Genomic DNA, 21,258 nt, shown 5'->3' on the forward strand with positions numbered 1-21,258 from the left:
ATAGATAAATCATGAAGGTATTTCAAAAGGCCAACAACACCATGATAATCATTAATAAAATCATTAATAAAATGCTAATTTCATTAATATGGGTTTTCTCAGTGGGTTTGACTCCAGGTCCTAGGTCTACTTTGCCTCCCAGCTCGACAGTGAGTCCTACAGAAGGTGTGTTGGGCCTCTAAATTACCATCTCAGCAAATACCAATTGTAGTCAAGAGTTTAGATTACGAGCCTGTAAAATGAAGTGAACAAAATGTTAATGTAAAACCTTATTCTTGTGTAATCATATTGCTTCCCAGTAGTTTCGACTGTTACTTCTACTTTGACCCCAGACACCCCAGTGAGATCAACTACCAGTAAGTAGGCCCACTAATTTTAACTTACATGTATATTTTTGTTAACATTAATTCACTAAAGCTCCATCCGATTTATGAATTGACCCATTCATAGCTGCTTGTAATTTCAGTCCAGATTTGTGTACTTTTAGTCCATCTGATTTGTAGGTAATGTGTAGTGTACTTCTCTCTTTATGCTTATTGAATGACCTTAGATATTAAATGAATTTACGTGTGTTCTTGTGTAATCTCTTCTCACCAGGGTTGACCTCTCCTTTGACCCCCAGCACAGCAGTGAATCCTACATCAGGTGTGCTAGTCATCTTTACCTAGTTAGCAGATAGAACCTAAACAAATAGAATAGCTTTATTTTACCCAGATTTTTACTCACAAACTTCCCCTGATTTAAAAAAGAGGTTGATATTTCATTAATTAAATCAACCCATTTTGATACATTTATTTTTGTATAATCAGATCCAATGACTTTGCTTTGCACCAGGTTTTGACCGCTAGTTCTACTTTGACAACTGACACCCCAAAGAGTCCACATGATTTTAGTTTAGTGGCGTAATAAGTTGTGTTGTGTGTTACCTGTTATTAAACAGTCTCTCTCTTGTGTGTGCCCAGGAGGTCAAAGCTCCACAGAAAGCGTTCTGGGTAAGCATCCATCTCTAGCTGACTACCTGTCTTTTCTCAGACAAATTAGACATTTACAGGAAGGAAGTGGAGTTTACAATAAAAAATATTCTATATTATTCTCAGAAAATAAAATGTCTATCTCCAACTCCCTTACCATGTAGGTCCATTGCTTGTTCAAGAGGTGTTGATATCTGATAGAGTTTTGGTTAATACATCCCATGCCTCAATTGTATTTGCCCGAGCTTTGTTTATCATGGCCACTGATCGCTCTATACAAACAATATCTTGAAAATATGATAACCATGTTTGAGGCAAGAGGATTGTAGGGGTAATCCACTAAGGATAACCTTTTTTGCTGCTGTTAACCCCGCATAAATTATTATTTTCTGAACCAGTTATCATTCAACAAAAATAAAGGTGGATCTTCACAGGGAAACACATTTTTGTAAGGAAATCTGAAACATGTGACCAGAACTGGGACACCACAGGACATTCCCAAAACATTAGTGTTACAACAGTATTCATTCAGCATCTCTCACATATTGGAGTAGGAATCACCTTCATCTTAAAACATTTAATGGTGTTGCATAACTTCTATGTATAATCTTATAATGTATAAGCTGGTGTGCTGGGTTTTTAGAGGTAACAAATACATTTCCCAAATGGTATCCCAGTTCAGGGCAGGCCCCAATCCCTGCATTTCATGGTTCCATACTAGAGGGACACCCAATGTAGAGCATTTAACAGACAGCAGGCAATCATAAGTGTTAGAGACCATTCTAGAAGTTATTGAAGGGAATATCCATGTAAGCATTATGTGGGATGTTAACGGGGCATCCCATGGTACACCATAAGCTTTTAAGGTTCTGGGTTTTAACAGTAATATGCCAAATTATGTAATTGTGAGCATTTAATCTTTCTACTGACTGAGTTGTGTTGTTCTCTAACAGAAATAATGAATACCTTTCTATTTGTGTAATCAGATACCAAATTGACTTGTAATTACTTTCCAGCAGTTTCGACTGTTACTACTACTTTGACCCCTGACATCACAGTGAGACCAACTAGTAACTACCCCTTACTTTACAATTATATGTTTAATTCACTCTCATTCACTAAAGCTCCAACAGGTTTACTCATAGACTTATTCATGGCTGCTTGTACGGTCACTGACTTTGTTGTACTTTTCTTAGATATTAATTGCCCCCGGAGGGGATGGCTGCCGTTATACGGGTTCCTAACCAATTGTGCCATTCTGGGTGTTTTTTTTGCGTTGTTTGTGACTTGTTTTGTGCATAATGTTTCTGTCACCATCTCTTATGACCGAAAATAGCTTCTGGACATCAGAACAGCGATTACTCGCTGGGCGAAGATTTTTTTCTTTAATGAATTGAAGGAGAAAGATTTACGTCTCTCCACAGACCAGGCCGCAGATCCTGATGTTTGATGAGAATTTGTCTGCACGTAGATAACCCTGCTTTACCATCCGTAGCTTATGTTTTACCGAGTCATGGCTGAACGAGAACATGGATCATATACAGTTGGCTGGGTCTTCCGTGCATCGTCAAGACAGAACAATAAACCTCCAGTAAGATGAGGGGTGGTGGTCTGTGTCTATTTGTCAATAACAACTGGTGCGCAATCTCTAATATTAAGGAAGTCGAGAGGTCTTGCTCGCCTGAGGTAGAATATCTCATGATAAGCTGTAGACCACACTATTTACCAAGAGAAATCTATATTTTTCGTAGCTGTCTATTTACCACCACAAAGTGATGCAGGCACTAAGACCGCACTCAACGAGCTGTAAACAAGAGAATGCTCATACAGAAGCGGCGCTCCTAGTGGCTGGGGACTTTAATGCAGGAAAACGTAAAAATATTTTACCTAATTTCTACCAGCATGTCAAATGTGCAAACAGAGGGAAAAAAATCTCCAGACCACCTTTACTCCACACACAGATATGCATACAAATAGCTCCCTCTCCCTCCATTTGGCAAATCTGACCATAATTCTATCCTCCTGATTCCTGCTAACAAGTAAAAACGCAAGCAGGACTTACCAGTGACTCGCTCATTACGGAAGTGGTCAGATGACACGCATACTAAGCTACAGGACTGTTTTGCTAGCACAGACTGGAATATGTTTTGGGATTCATCCGATGGCATTGAGGAGTACGCCACATCATTCACCGACTTCATCTGTACGTACATATTCCAACCAGAAGCCATGGATTACAGGCAACATCCGCACTGAGCAAAAAGCTAGAGCTGCCGCTTTCAAGGAACGGGACACTAATCCGGATGCTTATAATAAATCCCGCTATGCCCTCAGACGAACCATCAAACAGGCAAAGCAGTAATACAGGGCTAAGATTGAATCTTACTACACTGGCTCTGACGCTCGTCGGATGTGGCAGATTTGCGGATTACAATGGAAACCCAACCGTGAGCTGCCCAGTGACGAAAGCCTACCAAACAAGCTAAATTCCTTCTATGCTTGCTTCAAGGCAAGCAACACTGAACCATGCATGAGATCATCAGCTGTTTCGGATGACTGTGAGATCACGTTCTCCGTAGCCGATGTGACTAAGACCTTTAAACAGGTCAACATTCACAAGGTTGCAGGGCCAGATGGATTACCAGGACGCATACTGAGAGCATGCACTGACCAACTGGCAAGTGTCTTCACTGACATTTTCAACCTCTCCCTAACCGAGTCTGTAATACCGACATGTTTTAAGTAGACCACCATATTCCCTGTACCCGAGAACACCAAGGTAACCTGCCTAAATGACTACTGGCCCGTAGCAGTCACATCGGTAGCCATGACGTGCTTTCAAAGACTGGTCATGGCTCACATCAACACCATCAACCCAGAAACCCTAGACCCACTACAATTCACATACCGCTCCAACAGATCCACAAATGACGCAATCGCTATTGGTCTCCACACTGCCTTTTCCCACCTGGACAAAAGGAACACCTATGTGAGAATGATGTTTGCTGACTAAAGCTCAGCATTCAACACCATAGTTCCCCTTCAAGCTCATCACTAAACTAAGTACCCAGGGCCTAAAATCCTCCCTCCGCAACTGGATCCTGGACTTCCTGATGGGCCGCCCCCGGTGTAAGGGTAGGCAACAACAACATCTGCCTCATTGATCCTCAACACAGGGGCCTGTCAAAGGTGCGTGTTGAGTCCCCTCGTGTACTACCTGTTCACCCACAACTGCGTGGTCATGCATGTCTCCAACACCATCATTAAGTTTGCCGACGACAGAATGGTGGTAGGCCTGATCACCGACAATGATGAGACAGCCTATAGGGATTAGGTCAGAGACCTGGCAGTTTGATGCCAAGACAACAAGCACGCTCCCATTCACATTGACAGGGCTGTTATTTGATATGAAACAAATGTACATTTCTCTTCTCATCTCCTCTCACCAGGGTTGACCTCTCCTTTGGCCCCCAGCACAGCAGTGAATCCTACATCAGGTGTGTTGGTCATCTTTAGTTAGTACAACTGAGAAAAAAAATACATATTGTCTTACCCAGGTCTTTGTACTATTTTTTATATCACAAATGTGCCTAATTACTAGAAAAGAGGTTGATATTGGATTAATTAAATCATCCCATTAAGATGCCTTATTGTATAACCAGATCCAATGACTTTGCTTTGTACTAGATGCGACTGTTAGTCTTACTTTGACAACTGACACACCAAAGAGTCCAAATGAAAGTGAGTATGGCCACACGATTTTTGTTTATTGGTGTTTACTAAGTTGCGATGTGTGTTAACTGTTAACAAACCGTCTCTCTCTTGCATGTGCACAGGAGGTCAAAGCTCCACAGACAGCGTTGTGAATTCAAACGATCAAAAAAGAGTTTTGGGTAAGTATCCTTATTTAGTAATCCCACAGCAAAAATGCACTTGTCTTTTCCTGCTAGCACTGACTTTGCTGATAACTACTTTGTCGAGGGAAAATGTACTTGTTGTGATTGTGATATGTTGTTGCCTCACCTAGCTATCTTAAGATGAATGCACTAATGTATGTCACTCTGGATAAGAGCTTTTGCTAAATGACTTGTCGTGGAAATTTCCATCAGGGACACCTGAAGTCAATATGAAATTAATAATTATTTATTATCAGCAAGCTGGAGAGGTTCCAACTATAGTACACGTCGGTCGGGAGCTCCGTCGGGGAAGTCCCATTAGTTGTCTTATATGCTGCTTTAAGAGACAAGTTATATTTTCAAGATTTAGGTTATCAATTATTCATAATTAATTCATCATTAACGTTTGGTTCATGCATGTGACCAACCAATACCTCACGAGGCTTCTTCTCTTCAAGCTGAGATCTTGAAACTGAGACACCCCTTTCGGTTTTCAAAACAATGTTCTTGGCGTACTGCCAAATTGCTTCTACTGATAGTGAGGATTCCTCCCAGTCACGATCAATCAGTCAACAGCATGAACCCAGTCTAATTGGTTGTTAGAAAAGCACAAACAACATTTTCCTTCACAGACTCAAATGTAGAATGTTTAGCTAACTAGCTGTCTTTTCTCACATATATGAAACTGGAAACATTTACCAAGACTAATAATAAAGTAGTATTCTAACACCTGTCTACCATTGAAGTATTTACATTTGGATTTAGAGCTAATGACCTCTTCTGATGACATCATGTCACCAAACAGCGGTGCAATTATGGCAGGCAGCAGTGGGTGTGGCTTCTGGAGTGGGAGTGTTCTTGATGGGATTGACAGCTGTCTATCTCTGCAGGAGGATCAGTGAGTACTTCTGATTCTGCATAACAAATAATTTGCAAACATTGTCCTTCTCATATTAATGTAAGTGCCTTTGACATGGGTTAGTCTATCAACTCCTTTTGTGTAGTGTAGGCTATATTCAATATCATTCATTTAGCCTAATTTGTTTTTTCAGAGAAAACCAATTCTCAGAGGTAAGAATTCCCCTTGTGAATATGATGCAGATTGTATCAACCTTTAGCTCTGTATTGTCCATGATGAGATGTTCTTACCACAACCTTCTTATACTTTTATGTTGTACAGACCTTCAGCCAGACAGGATGATCATAGCCAATGTATGTTCCAAACAAAATACATCAAGCACTGCACACACTATTAACACAACTACACACATGCATGTACAAACACGTATTCTAATTTCATTTTCATTTTGTTTCTGTTTTAGATGATTTGGTGATGGGAGCTATGAGCAGTGCAGGCATGTTGGATTCAAGGGATGCTGGGTTCTATTCTCTCATCACCTCTGTACCATCCACATTTTTGACCTCAGGTGAGTTTGTAACAGAAGGTCTTCTGTCCCTGTCTTCCTGACCTGGGACGTGAATTTGGGACACTCAGCACAATAACACTTAATCACTCAATGCCAACCATACTAACTTACATTTTTTAGTCAGAGCATCTTGAAAGCATGAGAACCGAGCTGTACGTCTCCAGGGTGGTTTGAGTCAGGAGGGGAACTGTGAAGGGACATCAAACCCTGTTATTTTCACTTCTTCTGACCCCCCCCCCAGAAAAAAACAACCTCTTACTTGTGTCTTTGTCTCTCTCTGTGAGGTGCAGATCCTGTGAAGCAATCTGCAAATGAAAATGTAAGTACAGCAAAATTAATTACCTTGGATATAGATACATACTGGTTTCAGATGGACAGACAGACAGTCTGAGGGAAAATAAGGATCTTTCTCTCTCTTTCCTCCAGGCTGATTCAGAGAATGCAGGGGTCTACAGCCTGATCACTTCTGTACCATCCACATCTATACCATTAGGTTTGTCTATTTAATTCAATCCCAATGATTCATAACATGTAGGGCTTTTTATAGGACTCAAAGTTGTTTAGGCTTGTATGTTGGTCTGACGTAGTCATATCAGTAATTATGTATATAAGTTATACATAAGATAATGTGTTAGAGCATGAGAATAGAGCTGTACTTCTACAGGATGGTTTGAGTCAGGAGGAGAAGTGTGAAGGGACATTAAGTACAGCAAATTGGCATGCAACCACACACACACACACTCACTCACTCACTCACTCACTCACTCACTCACTCACTCACTCACTCACTCACTCACTCACTCACTCACTCACTCACTCACTCACTCACTCACTCACTCAGGCTCCCTCTGTGTTGTACAGGCCCTGTTGAAGAAAATGGAAAGTCATCTGAAAACGACAATGTAAGTTCAGAATCACCCACTGTGTTTGATGATTGTGAACGGCTCTCCGTTTCAGATTGATGTTACATCCTTTTAAGTTACATTACATTTACATTACTGTAGAATTAAAGGATTGAAGTTAAACTGTTTGTTTCTTTTCTCTAGTCTGATACGTACCACGTATACAGCTCAATCTCCGACAGACCAGCAACCTCAGCCCAGCCGGATGGGTTGTACAGTCTTCTGCAGACACACTGAAACTACACCACTGGCTCTCTGTATGTCTCACAGAAATACTGTTTCTTTCAGGATGTCCTTTATTTATCACACATCATGTTACTGTAAATAAGTATCTAATACATCTACTGCAGTGCCGTTTCTATTTATAAGCGACATACAGTAAGCAGCCACTAGAGGCCCCTCCAGAAAAAAACGTAGGATAGTAGAATACACAACGTGCAGTTTCGAAATGTGGTTCTGCATCAGCAGTTTTTCTCTTGTTATGTCAGTCACTGACAGTCACTCAATTATCCCATGTCAGCTAAGATTTTATAGATTGCTAGGCCTAGTTAGTCTCGCCAGCTATCTAAGTCTTGTAGTAATGGCCAAATTACTGCCCAGGGGTCCTGACCTCCAGGGGGCCCCCAATGATTTTGTTAGTCACTCTCACTCAGATATCAAATGAACATGGCATAAGTCATGGCAAAATGTTTAGAATTGCAGTAAATTAGCTTTAAAACTGAATTTTAATTATTTCAACGACAATGGCACCACGTGTTGAATTTCAGGAAATTTGCTGAATAACTGCAAAGTTCTCTCTGCCCCATGGCAAAATGAGTAGAATTGCAGGACATTAACTTTAAAGCTGGTGGGCAAGTCTCGCTTAGGGCCCCCAAAATGCTTGGAACTGCCGTAATTCACAGTATCACAAATAGACACCTGGCTTGTGTTACATGCCTATCCATAATATCTGTTAATGTGTTAGTATTTTTATTTGGGGATTTTGGAGGCGTCCGGGGCATACTCCCCTTTAAACATTTTTTAAGTAAATATATAGTGTATTTATATCTATTCTGTCATCTGTGTGATGTCTCCTTCCATAACGGTTTGATACATTTTACTAAATAGAATATATTTGTGATCAAAATTGATAGATACAGACAATTTTAAATAAATAAATATGTAACATATTCACACATAATGCAAAAAACAGGTAAATTAGGAAATTAAGATAAATTAAGTCATTAAGATCCAAAGTGGTATTGCAAAGACATTTTTCTTGGTGAAATTCATCTTGCGTTGAAATATGCTTATAATATAATCCAGATGCACCCAAAAAATCTGGGGGAAAAGTATAATTTTATTTTAACAATTTTTGCGGCAAAAGTTAGCAAACCCCAAAAGCCTGATCTTACAGCAAAAGTATTGATATTGATATTGCCCACATACTTTGTTACAAGCTACAAAATATAACATTTCGGTTTTACATTTTTTGACATAGTTGGCAACATCAGATAATCAAAACTGAAAAATGTAGATTTCCTAAATGCTATTCAAATCTCCCTCCATGTTTACTTGTTAACTTGTTATTTTCTAAGTTCCCAGTTGAATTTCAACTTACTCAGCACCTCAGTCGCTCCTTCAGTGTGCAGTGTTGTAGACACATTCTAGCCTTGAAGTCCAATGACTGCGGAGTGGTTTAGATGTAAATGGTGTGAGAACACAACTTCATTACATGTTTGTCCAGTTATAATATGAGCTTACATTCTGTTTCGATGCACACTTGAGCCCAGCGGTCAGGATGGTCGATGATGCTATGGGGGATGGCTTTGTTTGTTGAAAAGGGGTGGCTCCCCCCTTACCTCCCATATACACTGTACACACTGTACATATATCTTTCTATTGTGTTATTGACTGTACGTTGGTTTATGTGTAACTCTGTGTTGTTTTTGTCGCACTGCTTTGCTTTCTTGGCCAGGTCGCAGTTGTAAATGAGAACTTGTTCTCAACTGGCCTACCTGGTTAAATAAATGTGAAATAAAATAAAACATAAATCCCTCTTCTATAAGACCTTTAAGGTACAGCAAATACAAATCCTATGTTTTTTTTCTCCATTTGAAATGCTCTCTTCTGTAAAACAAAAAAGTAAGCAGAATAAATTGACTTTGACCATTCCCTCATCTTTGTTAGTATTTTACATGATTTGATCTTGAATATTCAAGATAATGCAAAAACTATGTACTGTTGTCTATGTCACCTTTTTCTGGCCATTGGTGAAGATCAAGGTGCTATTTTCCTTAAATGTTTCTTTCAGTCCATATACAGCGTATTCAGAAAGTATTCAAACACCTTGACTTTTTCCACATTTTGTTACGTTAAAGCCTTACTCTAAAATTGATTAAATAGTCCCCCCCATTAATATACCTCTACCGACCCCCCCTCCCGGATCCGGGATCCTCCTCATCAGAAACGCTGACTAGCATAGCCTAGCCTAGCGCCACAGGGAATATCATATAATATAATTTCATGAAATCACAAGTCCAATACAGCAAATGAAAGATAAACATCTTGTGAATCTAGCCAACATGTCCGATTTTTTAAATGTTTTACAGCGAAAACACAACATATATTTATGTTAGCTCACCACAATAGCGCAACACACAACGCCATTTTTTCACCGTAAAGATAGCTTTCACAAAACCAACAAATAGAGATAAAATTTATCACTAACCTTTGAACAACTTCATCAGATGACAGTCTTATGACATCATGTTATACAATACATTTATGTTTTGTTCGAAAATGTGCATATTTATAGCTACAAATCTGGGTTTTACAACGCAGCCATGGTCACAAATAGCACCAAAATGTCTGGAGAAATTTTAGACAGCCACGTAATCTAACAGAAAAACTCATCATAAACTTTGCTGAAAAATACAAGTTGCATATATAATTAAAGATACACTGGTTCTTAATGCAACCGCTGTGTTAGATTTAAAAAAATAACTTTAGTACAAAGCACAGCATGCAATAATCTGAGACAGCGCTCAGCCATTCTCCGACATGTTGGAGTCCAAAGAGTCCACAAAAATACAAAATAACATCATAAATATTCCCTTACCTTTGATGATCTTTCATCAGAATGCAGTGCAAGGAGTCCTAGTTCCACAATAAATCGTTGTTTTGTTTTAGAATGTCCATTTCTTCTGTCGAATTAGCAACTTTGGCTAGCATAGTGGAGCTCACGTGTCCATGAAGATTTTACGCATGAACGAAAAATTCAAAAAGTCATAATAATAGTCGAATAAACTGGTCAAACTCAGTTGATAATCCATCTTTAGGATGTTTTTCAGAAATCAATCCAGTAACGTCCCAGACTGAGAATTTCTTCGTGTCTACCTAACGCATTGCAGAAAACGATGTGACAAACCCTAGTGCGTAGCCAGGTACTACCAATATGGCTGACCTCTCACTCCAACAAGTCCCATCCGGTCCCAGAAAAAGCTAGAGACTTCATTCCATGTTCTACTGCCTGTTGACATCTAGTGGAAGGCGTATGAAGTGCATACAGATCCATAAATAAAAGACAATTGAATAGGCAATGCCTTTCACAGAGACCCATTTCAGAATTTTCACTTCCTGTTTGGAAGTTTGCCTGCCAAATGACTTCTGTTTTACTCACAGATACAATTCAAACAGTTTTAGAAACTTCAGAGTCTTTTCTATCCAATAGTAATAATAATATGCATATCATATGATCTAGGACAGAGTACGAGGCCGTTTAAATTGGGCACGATTTTATCCAGAAGTGAAAAGAGCGCCCCCTATTAAGAAGAGGTTTTAATATACACACAATGCCCCATAATGACAAAGAAAAAACTGATTTTTAGACAGGTTTTTAGACTTAAACACTGAAAATGATATTTAAATAACTATTCAGACCCATTACTCAGTACTTTGCTGAAGTACCTTTGGCAGCAATTACAGCCTCAAGTCTACTTGAGTATGATGCTACAAGCTTGGTACACCTGTATTTGGGGAGTTTCTCCCATTCTTCTCTGCAGACCCTCTCAAGCTCTGTCAGGTTGGATGTGGAGCGTTGCTGCACAGCTATTTTCAGGTCTCTCTCTCCGGGTTCAATTCCGGGTTCTGGCAGGGCCACTCAAGGACATTCAGAGACTTGTCCCAAAGCCACTCCTGCGTTGTCTTCGCTGTGTGCTTAGGGTCGTTATCCTATTGGAAGGTAAACCTTCGCCCCCAGTCTGAGGTCCTGAGTGCTCTGTAGCAGGTTTTCATCAAGGATCTCTCTGTACGTTGCTCTGTTCATCATTCCCTCGATCCTGACATGTCTCCCAGTCCCTGCTGCTGAAAACATCCCCACAGCATGATGTTGCCACCACCATGCCTCACCATAAGGATTGTGCAAGGTTTCCTCCAGACGTAATGCTTGGCATTCAGGCCAAAGACTTCAATCTTGGTTTCATCCGACTAGAGAATATTGTTTCTCATGGCCTGGGAGTCCTTAAGGTGCCGTTTGGCAAACTCTAAGCGGGCTGTCATGTGTCTTTTACTGAGGTGTGGCTTCCGTCTGGCCACTCTACCATAAAAGCCTGATTGGTGGAGTGTTGCAGAGATGGTTGTCCTTCTGGATGGTTCTCCCATCTCCACAGAGGAACTCTGGTGCTCTGTCAGAGTGACCATCGGGTTCTTGGTCACCTCCCGGACCAAGGTCCTTCTCCCCTGATTTTCACAGAGACAGATAATGCTTAGTCCTGGACTAAAAATATTATTCAAAGGACAATTTACAGATTATCTGTATTGTGGTTGGTTTTACTGTGAGGGAGGCAAAGTGGCCTGCATTCTCCTGCAGCAGTCCCAGAGAGTCTACAGATCACATACCAACCAGTACATGTATGCTGTCACATATCCACACCTGCAAACAGGTACACGAGTGCACACATACACACGCACCCACACACACACACACACCAGTCGGGTGGAAAGTTAGACGAGAAATGCCGCATCCTGTCCTACTGAAACTTCAGTCTATCATATTTCAGAGACTAGTTGTGTTGAGGAGATTCACAGAAGTACTGTTGAACCAAACCTCAGATACATCTAACTGAATTTTCAACTACTTTACCAGACAATTTTAGCAAGATATAAAAAAACAAATCTAAATTCACGCCCCAAAAATACACTGAGCAGAATTTTTATTTTTTATTTTTTCAGAAATGTTTTTACTCACATCGAAGTGGGCTTGATGATGAGCAGCTTGTGGAGTCGAGCTAGCGCCGAGCTAGCGTCTAGCTCCAGTTGTCGGATCCTCACCTCCTTGTCGATTTCCATTTTCCTAATTTCAAGATCAAAATGCATCTGTCGCTCTTTATCTTGTTGCTGCATTTTTAACCGGGCCAGCCTCACCTTCAACCTAGCGGCCCCGTCTGAAAGACCTGAAGCAGAAGATAAAGGATCGTATCGAGGCAATGTAAAGGGGGTACGAGCAACCCCTTCCTCTGCCCTGTCCTCCAACTTGGCATCGGAAAGTCTACCCGTCTCCTCTCCTTGCAATGAGAGAATTCGTTCTCTCACTAAACCCTCCCTGACTAGCACCAAAAGCTCAGCCTTCAGGGCTTTCTCAGGGATAATGAATCCATAATGGTCAGCTATAGCTAAAAGGTCTACTTTACAAAACCTCACCAAACAATCAATAGAGGGCGCTTCAAAAAACTTGGAGATCTTGTACACAGCAATCTACTGAACACACAAACTAAACAAGTCATCCAAACTCACAACCTACCATCACACCTCAATCACTAGCTACAGAGAGCTCAGTGCAGCAGGGCCCGGTGGGTTTAACGGAATCCCGGATGAGCCCCCATTATGTTACGCACACCTCTGAAAAGAGGGAACGCAACACCCTGCTACAAAACTCAACTCCCAGTGAAGTGAAAGAGGTATGAACTGTAGGTGCGAGAAAGGATGACAAAAGGCAGAATTGACTGCTTACTAGGATTTATTTCCTTACACGGTAATATGGGGAAAAGGGGCTGACGGTACCAAAGCAAAGAAAGTAAATATCTAACATGCCTACCCACTTCTTACCTAACTTAGCACCACCTGGTGCCCTAACCAAAATACAGGGGGTGGTCCGCCCAGGTCTTACCTAGTGTGCCTAGACAGTGAATATACTACGGGTATATGTATGACCGCGGGCCTCTTGCCTAAGCACTCTCTAGGTGCCTTCCCCTTCCCCCTGGGAACAAATGAAACAGAATAATTACTAACAATTTCACAAACACAGGACATCAATGAGGCTCTGTCTGACTGAGCAACAAACTCACACAGAACATATCAAAGCTGCTACCCACAACAACTAACACAGTGCATACCAACACTTTCTGATAAACAACCAACACTATATCACAATCTAATTCTCCAGCAAGGATCTCAGCCTGCCTATGATCTCTCTCTCTCTTTGAACAACAGAACACTGGCTTTTATATAGCTTCAGGAGTCTAATAGGATACAGCTGCATCTTGATGAGGGGGCGGGGTCAGCTCCAATTAGTCATAGAGTCGACCAATCAGCTGCTTGGGAAGAATTCAGGAAGCCATCTCCTGAAACACACACACTCAAATACAAACTACAACACAGAAACTGGGGAACGTAACACAGGGTAATACCAAAGCAAAGAGCAGTGTGTGCCATTTTCATTTGTTAGTTTACTATTCTTCTCATGTATGTTATTAAATTAATAAAAGAGCAGTGTAATTACTGACAGTGAAGCGGAGTTCAAACTGCATAATTCGTGTGTCTTCCACTAAGATACCAGTTGTATTTACATGGAGATGTAGGTTCTGCGTCAGTCACATTACATACTGTGTTTTACAACTAGCCCATGTCTTGTTATAAGAATACATGTGAAAAGCAGCACTGCAATTGTTTGAATTATATTAAATGATTACCTATCTTGTAATATATAATGATGTATACTGTTTTCTACATTGTAGAATAATAGTGAAGACATCAAAACTATGAAATAACACATATGGTTATTTTATTTTATTTTTTTAACCAAAAAAGTGTTAAACAAATCAAAATATATTTTATATTTGAGATTCTTCAAATAGCCACCCTTTGCCTTGATGACAGCTTTGCACACTCTTGGCATTCTTTCAACCAGCTTCACCTGGAATGCTTTTCTAACAGTCTTGAAGGAGTTCACACATATGCTGAGCACTTGTTGGCTGCTTTTCCTTCACTCTGTGGTCCGACTCCGACTGGTTAGAGCGTTGGGCCAGTAATCAAAAAGTTGCTAGATCAAATCCCCGAGCTGACAAGGTAAAAATCTGTCGTTCTGCCCCTGAACAAGGCAGTTAACACACTGTTCCTAGGCTGTCATTGTAAATAAGAAATTGTTATTAACTGACTTGCCTAGTTAAATAAAGGTCAAATAAATAATGTAAATAAATAACGTCAAAGTGGAATTATGTCAGCAAAAATAAAGTGTCAATGAGTATTCAACACCTTTTTTATGGAAATCCAAAATAAGTTCAGAAGTAAAATTTTGCTAAACAAGTTGCATAATACTTTGCATGGACTCACTCTGTGTGCAATAATAGTGTTTGACATTATTTTTTAATGACTACCTGATCTCTGTACCCCACACATGCAATTATCTGTAAAGTCGGTCAGTCGCGTTGTGAATTTCAAACACAGATTCAACCAACAATACCAGGGAGGTTGTCTAATGCCCCACAAAGGACACTTCTGGGTAAAATTACACAATTAGACTTTGGATGGTGTATCAATATAAACAGTCACAACAAAGATACTGGCATCATTCCTAACTTAGCTGCCGGAGAGGAAGAAACTCGCTCAGAGATTTTACCATGAGGCCAATGGTGACTTTAAAACAGTTACAGAGTTTAATGACGCGCAGCCGCACCTTCTCCACGCTGTTCTCCGTCGTCTTCCTCGCTTTCCTGTGGAAGAACTGGGAGTTCATCTCGTAGTAACTGGATGGCTTCCTGATGTCCCCGATTTGACCTACAGGGGTGGGGCTCTCTCAATGAGTGACGAAGGGAGGCGACGGCGGGCTGGGGCTCCCTGAACAATGAGGGACAGAGGCGGGGCCTGGTGTGAGCGGCGGGGGATGACTGACTAACAAACCCGTACTCTGCCTCTGATGCATGTGGTGGAGCCAGGCCAGCACAAAGGGTGGGCTTAGCGGAAAGGAGGAGGATGATGAGGAGCCAGTGAAATTGTTTACACATGGAAGACATTTTCTTGCTTTAGAATTGATTCAAGTGGTACTGAATTTGTTTCTTCTTGTTATTGCAGTCCTTAATGCAGATGCTCGAGGTCTTTCTCTTGTGGCAGGATTGGGAAGGTTAACAGCTGGCATGTTGATGATCCACATGGCTAGTGACTTTACCCTTTTTTCGCTCTCCTTTTCTCTCCACCCAAACTCTCTCTTCCTTTTCTCTCTTTAACCCTAAAATCTCTCCTTTGTCCCTTTTCTTACTCCCAATATGTTCTCTTCCGTGTTTGTCTTCCTCTGCCCCTCTTCTCAATCACCCCAGTCTTTGCCCATTTCACCAAACTTCTTCTTCTTTCTGGGAGGATTGATGTGACTAGCTACAGTGCACTGCCGTGGACAAAATCTAATTTATCACTGGATCAAGCAAGTGATGGGTTCTTGACTTGTTTCTATTGGACGAGCTAAACGTGACGTTGGGCCTGATTGGATCAGGACTGAGTTGTAATATTCTCAGCTTAAAGCCCCGCACTCTTGGCCTGGCCTGTTGGATCTGCCCCTGCTGAGAATATAAACTCATCTATAAACTGAATGAACATACTTGCTGAAGAGCTGTGAAGCTGCTCAGTCTTTCAGTGCTTCCGTACTGTTTCTATGAGTGTCAATGAAATATCAACTTTTTATTTTTTTAAACAAATAAACATGTAGTTTTAAAGATGAAGGATTGAGTCAACACACCCAGTTTCTATTTCAACCTCATGTTTTTGATGTGTATAAAATATTGCCTATATTGACAAGCTAGTCAAGCTCTAACAATGTCCTCAAAGATGGAAGACAGGCGAGACCTTTCTAGCCAATGAGGGCAGATAAGGGCAGATTCCAATTCCAAGATGGCGTAGCAGTGCAGTCGTGGTTTGTTGTCCTCTCGTTTACTTTTTGTATTTTTTGTATTTTTTGTATATATTCCAATTTATTTTTTTATCTATTTTTAAATTTTTAAATAAATATACCTTCAGGTAACCCGCATCACTAGGACACGGATCCGCTATTTTCTTTAGACCCTATAGCCAAAACTTTCATCAGAAGGTAGCTAGCTAATTAGCTAAGTTACTAGTCATTTAGTCATTGTTAGCCACTGCTAGAGGCATTTACCCTCTGCTCAGGCACCAGACATTTTTTTTAGCCTGGATAATACCTGACAGCCTCGGACTGTTTTTCTCCACTACAACGCCAGATTCCTGCCGTAAACCCCTGGACCATTGATCATCACAGCTAGCTATCTTCAACTGAGTGACCCAGCCCCGAAGCTAGCCCTGAGTCAGGCGCATATCCCGGCTAGCAAATGAAAATTCCCACAACTACAATACCTCTTTCGCCATCTGGCCTGGTCCCTTCGTCGATACGTCGCCCCGCCGTACCACCACAACTGGTCTGCAGACATAATTCCATCAGCTGTGCCTTCAACCGGCCTTTGCCGGACGACGGAGCAGACGCTTCTACTTACCCCGGACTGCTAACTTTAAACGCCATGTCTCCCGTGTGCTAGCGTAGTAACGACTACCTAGTGGGTTCCCTGTTTCATCTATTGCTGTACACTGGGCCCTATGATCACTTTGCTACATAGCTGATGCCTGCTGGACTGTTCATTTATCACGGTACTCCACTTTGTTTACCTTTGTTTACCAGTCGTCCTAGCCCCGAACTCAGAACCTGTGTGTAGTTAACCGACCCTCCCTGCCCATTCATCGCCATTTTACCTGTTGTTGTTGACTTAGCTGATTAGCTGTTGGTGTCTTACCCGTTGTTGACTTAGCTAGCTCTCCCAATCAACACCTGTGATTGCTTTATGCCTCGCTTTATGTCTCTCTCAAATGTCAATATGTCTTGTATACTGATGTTTAGGATAATTATCATTGTTTTAGTTTACTGCGGAGCCCCTAGTCCCACTGTACATGCCTTAGATACCTCCTTTGTCCCACCTCCCACACATGCGGTGACCTCACCCAGTATTACCAGCATGTCCAGAGATGCAACCTCTCTTATTATCACTCAATGCCTGGGCTTACCTCCACTGTACCCGCACCCCACCATATCCCTGTCTGCACATTATGCCCTGAATCTATTCTAACACGCCCATAAATCTTCTCCTTTTATTCTCTGTCCCCAACGCACTAGACGACCAGTTTTGCTAGCCTTTAGCCGTACCCTCATCCTACTCCTCCTCTGTTCTTTGGGTGATGTGGAGGTTAACCCAGGCCCTGCGTGTCCCCAGGCACTCTCATTTGTTGACTTCTCATTTGTTGAGTTTGTTTTACTCACTGCTTTAGCAAACTCCGCCAACCCCGATGACCTTGCCATGTCTGATTCCTGGCTTAGGTATGCCTACAAAAATTCTGAGATTTCCATACCCAACTACAACATTTTCCGTCAAGATAGAACTGCCAAAGGGGGAGGAGTTGCAATTTACTGCAAAGATAGCTTGCAGTTCTGTCATACTTTCCAGGTCTATGCCCAAACAGTTCGAGCTTCTAATTTTAAAAATGAATCTCTCCAGAAATAAGTCTCTCACTGTTGCCGCCTGCTATAGACGCCCTCAGCTCCCAGCTGTGCCCTGGACACCATATGTGAATCGATTACCCCCCATCTATCTTCAGAGTTTGTTCTGTTAGGTGACCTAAACTGGGATTTGCTTAACACCTCAGCAGTCCTACAATCTAAGCTAGATACCCTCAATCTCACACAAATTATCAAGGAACCTACCAGGTACAACCCTAAATCTGTAAACATGGGCACCCTCATAGATATCCTGACCAACTTGCCCTCCAAATACACCTCTGCTGTTTTCAATCAGGATCTCAGTGATCACTGCTTCATTGCCTGCATCCGCTATGGGTCCGCGGTCAAACGACCACCCCTCATCACTGTCAAACGCTCCCTAAAACACTTCTGCCAGCAGGCCTTTCTAATCGACCTGGCCCAAGTATCCTGGAAGGATATTGACCTCATCCTGTCAGTCGAGGATGCCTGGTCATTCTTTAAAAGTAATTTCCTCACCATCTTAAATAAGCATGTCCCTTTCAAAAAATGTAGAACTAAGAACAGATGTTGCCCTTGGTTCACTCCAGACCTGATTGCCCTTAACCAGCACAAAAACATCCAGCACATACACACAGTCAGTCAGGAAAGCAAAGGCTAGCTTTTTCAAACAGAATTTTGCATCCTGTAGCTCTAACTCCAAAAAGTTTTGAGACACTAAAGTCCATGGAGAACAAGAGCACCTCCTCCCAGCTGCCCACTGCACTGAGGCTAGGCGACACGGTCACCACCGATAAATCCATGATGATCAAAAAATTCAATAAGCATTTCTCTACGGCTGGCCATGCTATCCTCCTGGCTACCCCAACCCCGGCCAACAGCTCTGCACCCTTCGCAGCTACTTGCCCGAGCCTCCCCAGCTTCTCCTTCACCCAAATCCAGATCGCAGATTAATAAAGCTCCACCTTATCTCAGCTCACTGGTCACGATAACAACACCCACCCGTAGCACACACTCCAGCAGGTATAACTCACTGGTCATCCTCAAAGCCAACACCTCCTTTGGCCACCTTTCCTTCCAGTTCTCTGCTGCCAGTGACTGGAACAAATTGCAAAAATCGCTGAAGCTGGAGACTTACATTCCCTCACTAACATTAAACATCAGATATCTGAGCAGCTAACCGATCGCTGCAGCTGTACATAGTCCATCTGTAAATAGCCCACCCAATCTACCTACCTCATCCCCATATTGTTTTAATTTACTTTGCTGCTCTTTTGCACACCAATATCACGACTTACACACCATCACTTGCTCATCATCATCTGCTCATCTATCACTCCAGTGTTAATCAGCTAAATTGTAATTACTCTGCTACTATGGCCTATTTATTGCCATACCTCCTCATGCCATTTGCACACACTGTATATAGACTTTCTTGTTTTTCTATTGTGTTATTGACTGTACGCTTGTTTATTCCATGTGTAACTCTGCGTTGTTGTTTCTGTCGCACTGCTTTGCTTTATCTTGGCCACGTCGCAGTTGTAAATGAGAACATGTTCTCAACTACCTTACCTGGTTAAATAAAGGTGATATTAAAAATAAAAGATCGGCCCCATATGTGACAGCTTCAATGGCGTTGCCTATGCTCTCTTCCCGTGTATCCTTGTTCAAATCCAGGCCTTGAGGTCCACAGCATTAATGATTTATTCATCTCCTTAGGGGTGGTGTAGTAAAAGCTGGTTAAACTTCCAGGGAATAAAGAACCAGGAGCACCAGTGGACAGCAATGTTCTGGTTTGGGTAACTTTGAATATCAAACTGAAGACCCAATTAGTTATTTCACCCCCTTGTGGACAAACTGAAATGGTACAACATGTTGCATTGCACCATTGTGGGCACTGACCCATAACAGAAAAGTTTTGAATCATTTCCCATAGCTTCATAGTTATGGGAAATGTTTGTTTTGAAATGGTTCGTTCTAACTTTATAGAAAGACTGCTACCACAAACCAGCAGCATCATAAATTCCATGGTGGAGAGAACAGCAAAAGACCAGTATCAGGGCTGTCCCTCAGGAGACTGGTACCAAGATATCATGTCCATTGTGTTCCAGGCTCAGATGGAACTCAACTATCTGCACACTCACTGTACCAAATTTCCCCAACGAATCGTGCCATGGTCATCAACCTATGATGGATGAACAACAAAGTCCTGACCGTGTAGAAAACAACTTAACCATCAATATTTTCCAGGAACCGGGAAGTCACTGTACTTGTGATGCAATTAATCTGGCAGAAGAGGGTACTGATTAAGCAGGTGCAAGAAACAAGAACTTAACAGCTTTTTATTTATATATATATATAAACTTGCATCAGTGAATCATTAAACATCTTTACAAACCCCTAGCTACCACCGACACTTATCTACAGGAAAAGTGGAGATTACATTTTACAGCAGCTAGGTCTACACTTAAATGCCACAAACAAGTAGTACAAAACACTGCTTTATTTAAAAACATATAAAGTGGATAAAAGGAGTGCAGTCACCCTGCTGCTGCCCCCCTTGCCTCGTTTCCCTGTGGTTTTAGCTTCAGGAGCAGCAGTGGCCCCTTCATCACCCTCTGCAGGCTTCTGGAAAGCTTTGGCCTTTGCACCCTTCTTGGCTGCCACTTCACCCTTGGTAGTCTTCTGTGCTTTGGGTTGATCCTCAGCTGTCCCCTCTTCCCCATTGTCCTCTTCGACTTGGGCTTCTTAGCAGGGGCCACCTTGGAAGCAGATGCTTTTCTGGACTTCCTGAGTTTTGCATCCTGAAAGATGAAAATGACAGGTTTGCAATGGTGCTGGTTTGTGGTAGCATTTACCATTTGAGATTCAATTTAACATGGTAAAGCCCAAATAGGGAACAGTACCCATGACAAAAGTGTAAAAAAAGTCCCTATACACCAAAACCACTTGAACAATGCCAATAGTCAGAACATAACTGACCACACTTGCGTCTGAAGGTTTCTCCTTCTGCTTTTTGGCTTTAGCCTTTTTCTTCTCAGCTTCTAGAGACAAGAGTTAGTGATGTGTGTGTATGCATGCAATCCTGGACACAATGAGGAGAAGTGAGATACCCATACAAGTCATTGAATGAGCAATGTTAAATGTCCTCCATTACAATGGGTGTAGCTCAATAACAAAGATCCCATACAATTGGGCAGATTATAGGGTGATGTCTAAATCCTAGGAGTGATGAGCACAATCAATTCAGTGGATTCAGTTTACCGGCTTCTTTGTCCTTAGTCT

The 21,258-nt window shown here is 41.6% G+C and overlaps 1 protein-coding gene and 1 long non-coding RNA gene across 2 annotated transcripts in view; both read left to right on the forward strand.

The window, feature by feature from the left end:
- The first annotated feature begins 296 nt into the window (after positions 1-296).
- LOC129834833 (uncharacterized) lies at positions 297-989 on the forward strand. The gene is made up of 3 exons (XR_008756312.1): positions 297-356; positions 598-645; positions 963-989. It is a non-coding gene; the product is annotated as an uncharacterized LOC129834833 (long non-coding RNA).
- Positions 990-1,789: 800 nt separating this feature from the next.
- Positions 1,790-21,258, forward strand: part of LOC129851568 (mucin-2-like) — a 34,578-nt gene continuing 15,109 nt past the window's right edge. The window contains exons 1-4 of the mRNA XM_055918177.1: positions 1,790-1,817; positions 1,991-2,041; positions 4,421-4,468; positions 4,659-4,712. Coding sequence (XP_055774152.1) covers positions 1,790-1,817; positions 1,991-2,041; positions 4,421-4,468; positions 4,659-4,712 — 181 coding nt within the window. The remainder of the gene's footprint in view (positions 1,818-1,990; positions 2,042-4,420; positions 4,469-4,658; positions 4,713-21,258) is intronic.

This window comes from Salvelinus fontinalis, chromosome 3, assembly GCF_029448725.1.
Source record: "Salvelinus fontinalis isolate EN_2023a chromosome 3, ASM2944872v1, whole genome shotgun sequence".
Taxonomy (NCBI): domain Eukaryota; kingdom Metazoa; phylum Chordata; class Actinopteri; order Salmoniformes; family Salmonidae; genus Salvelinus; species Salvelinus fontinalis.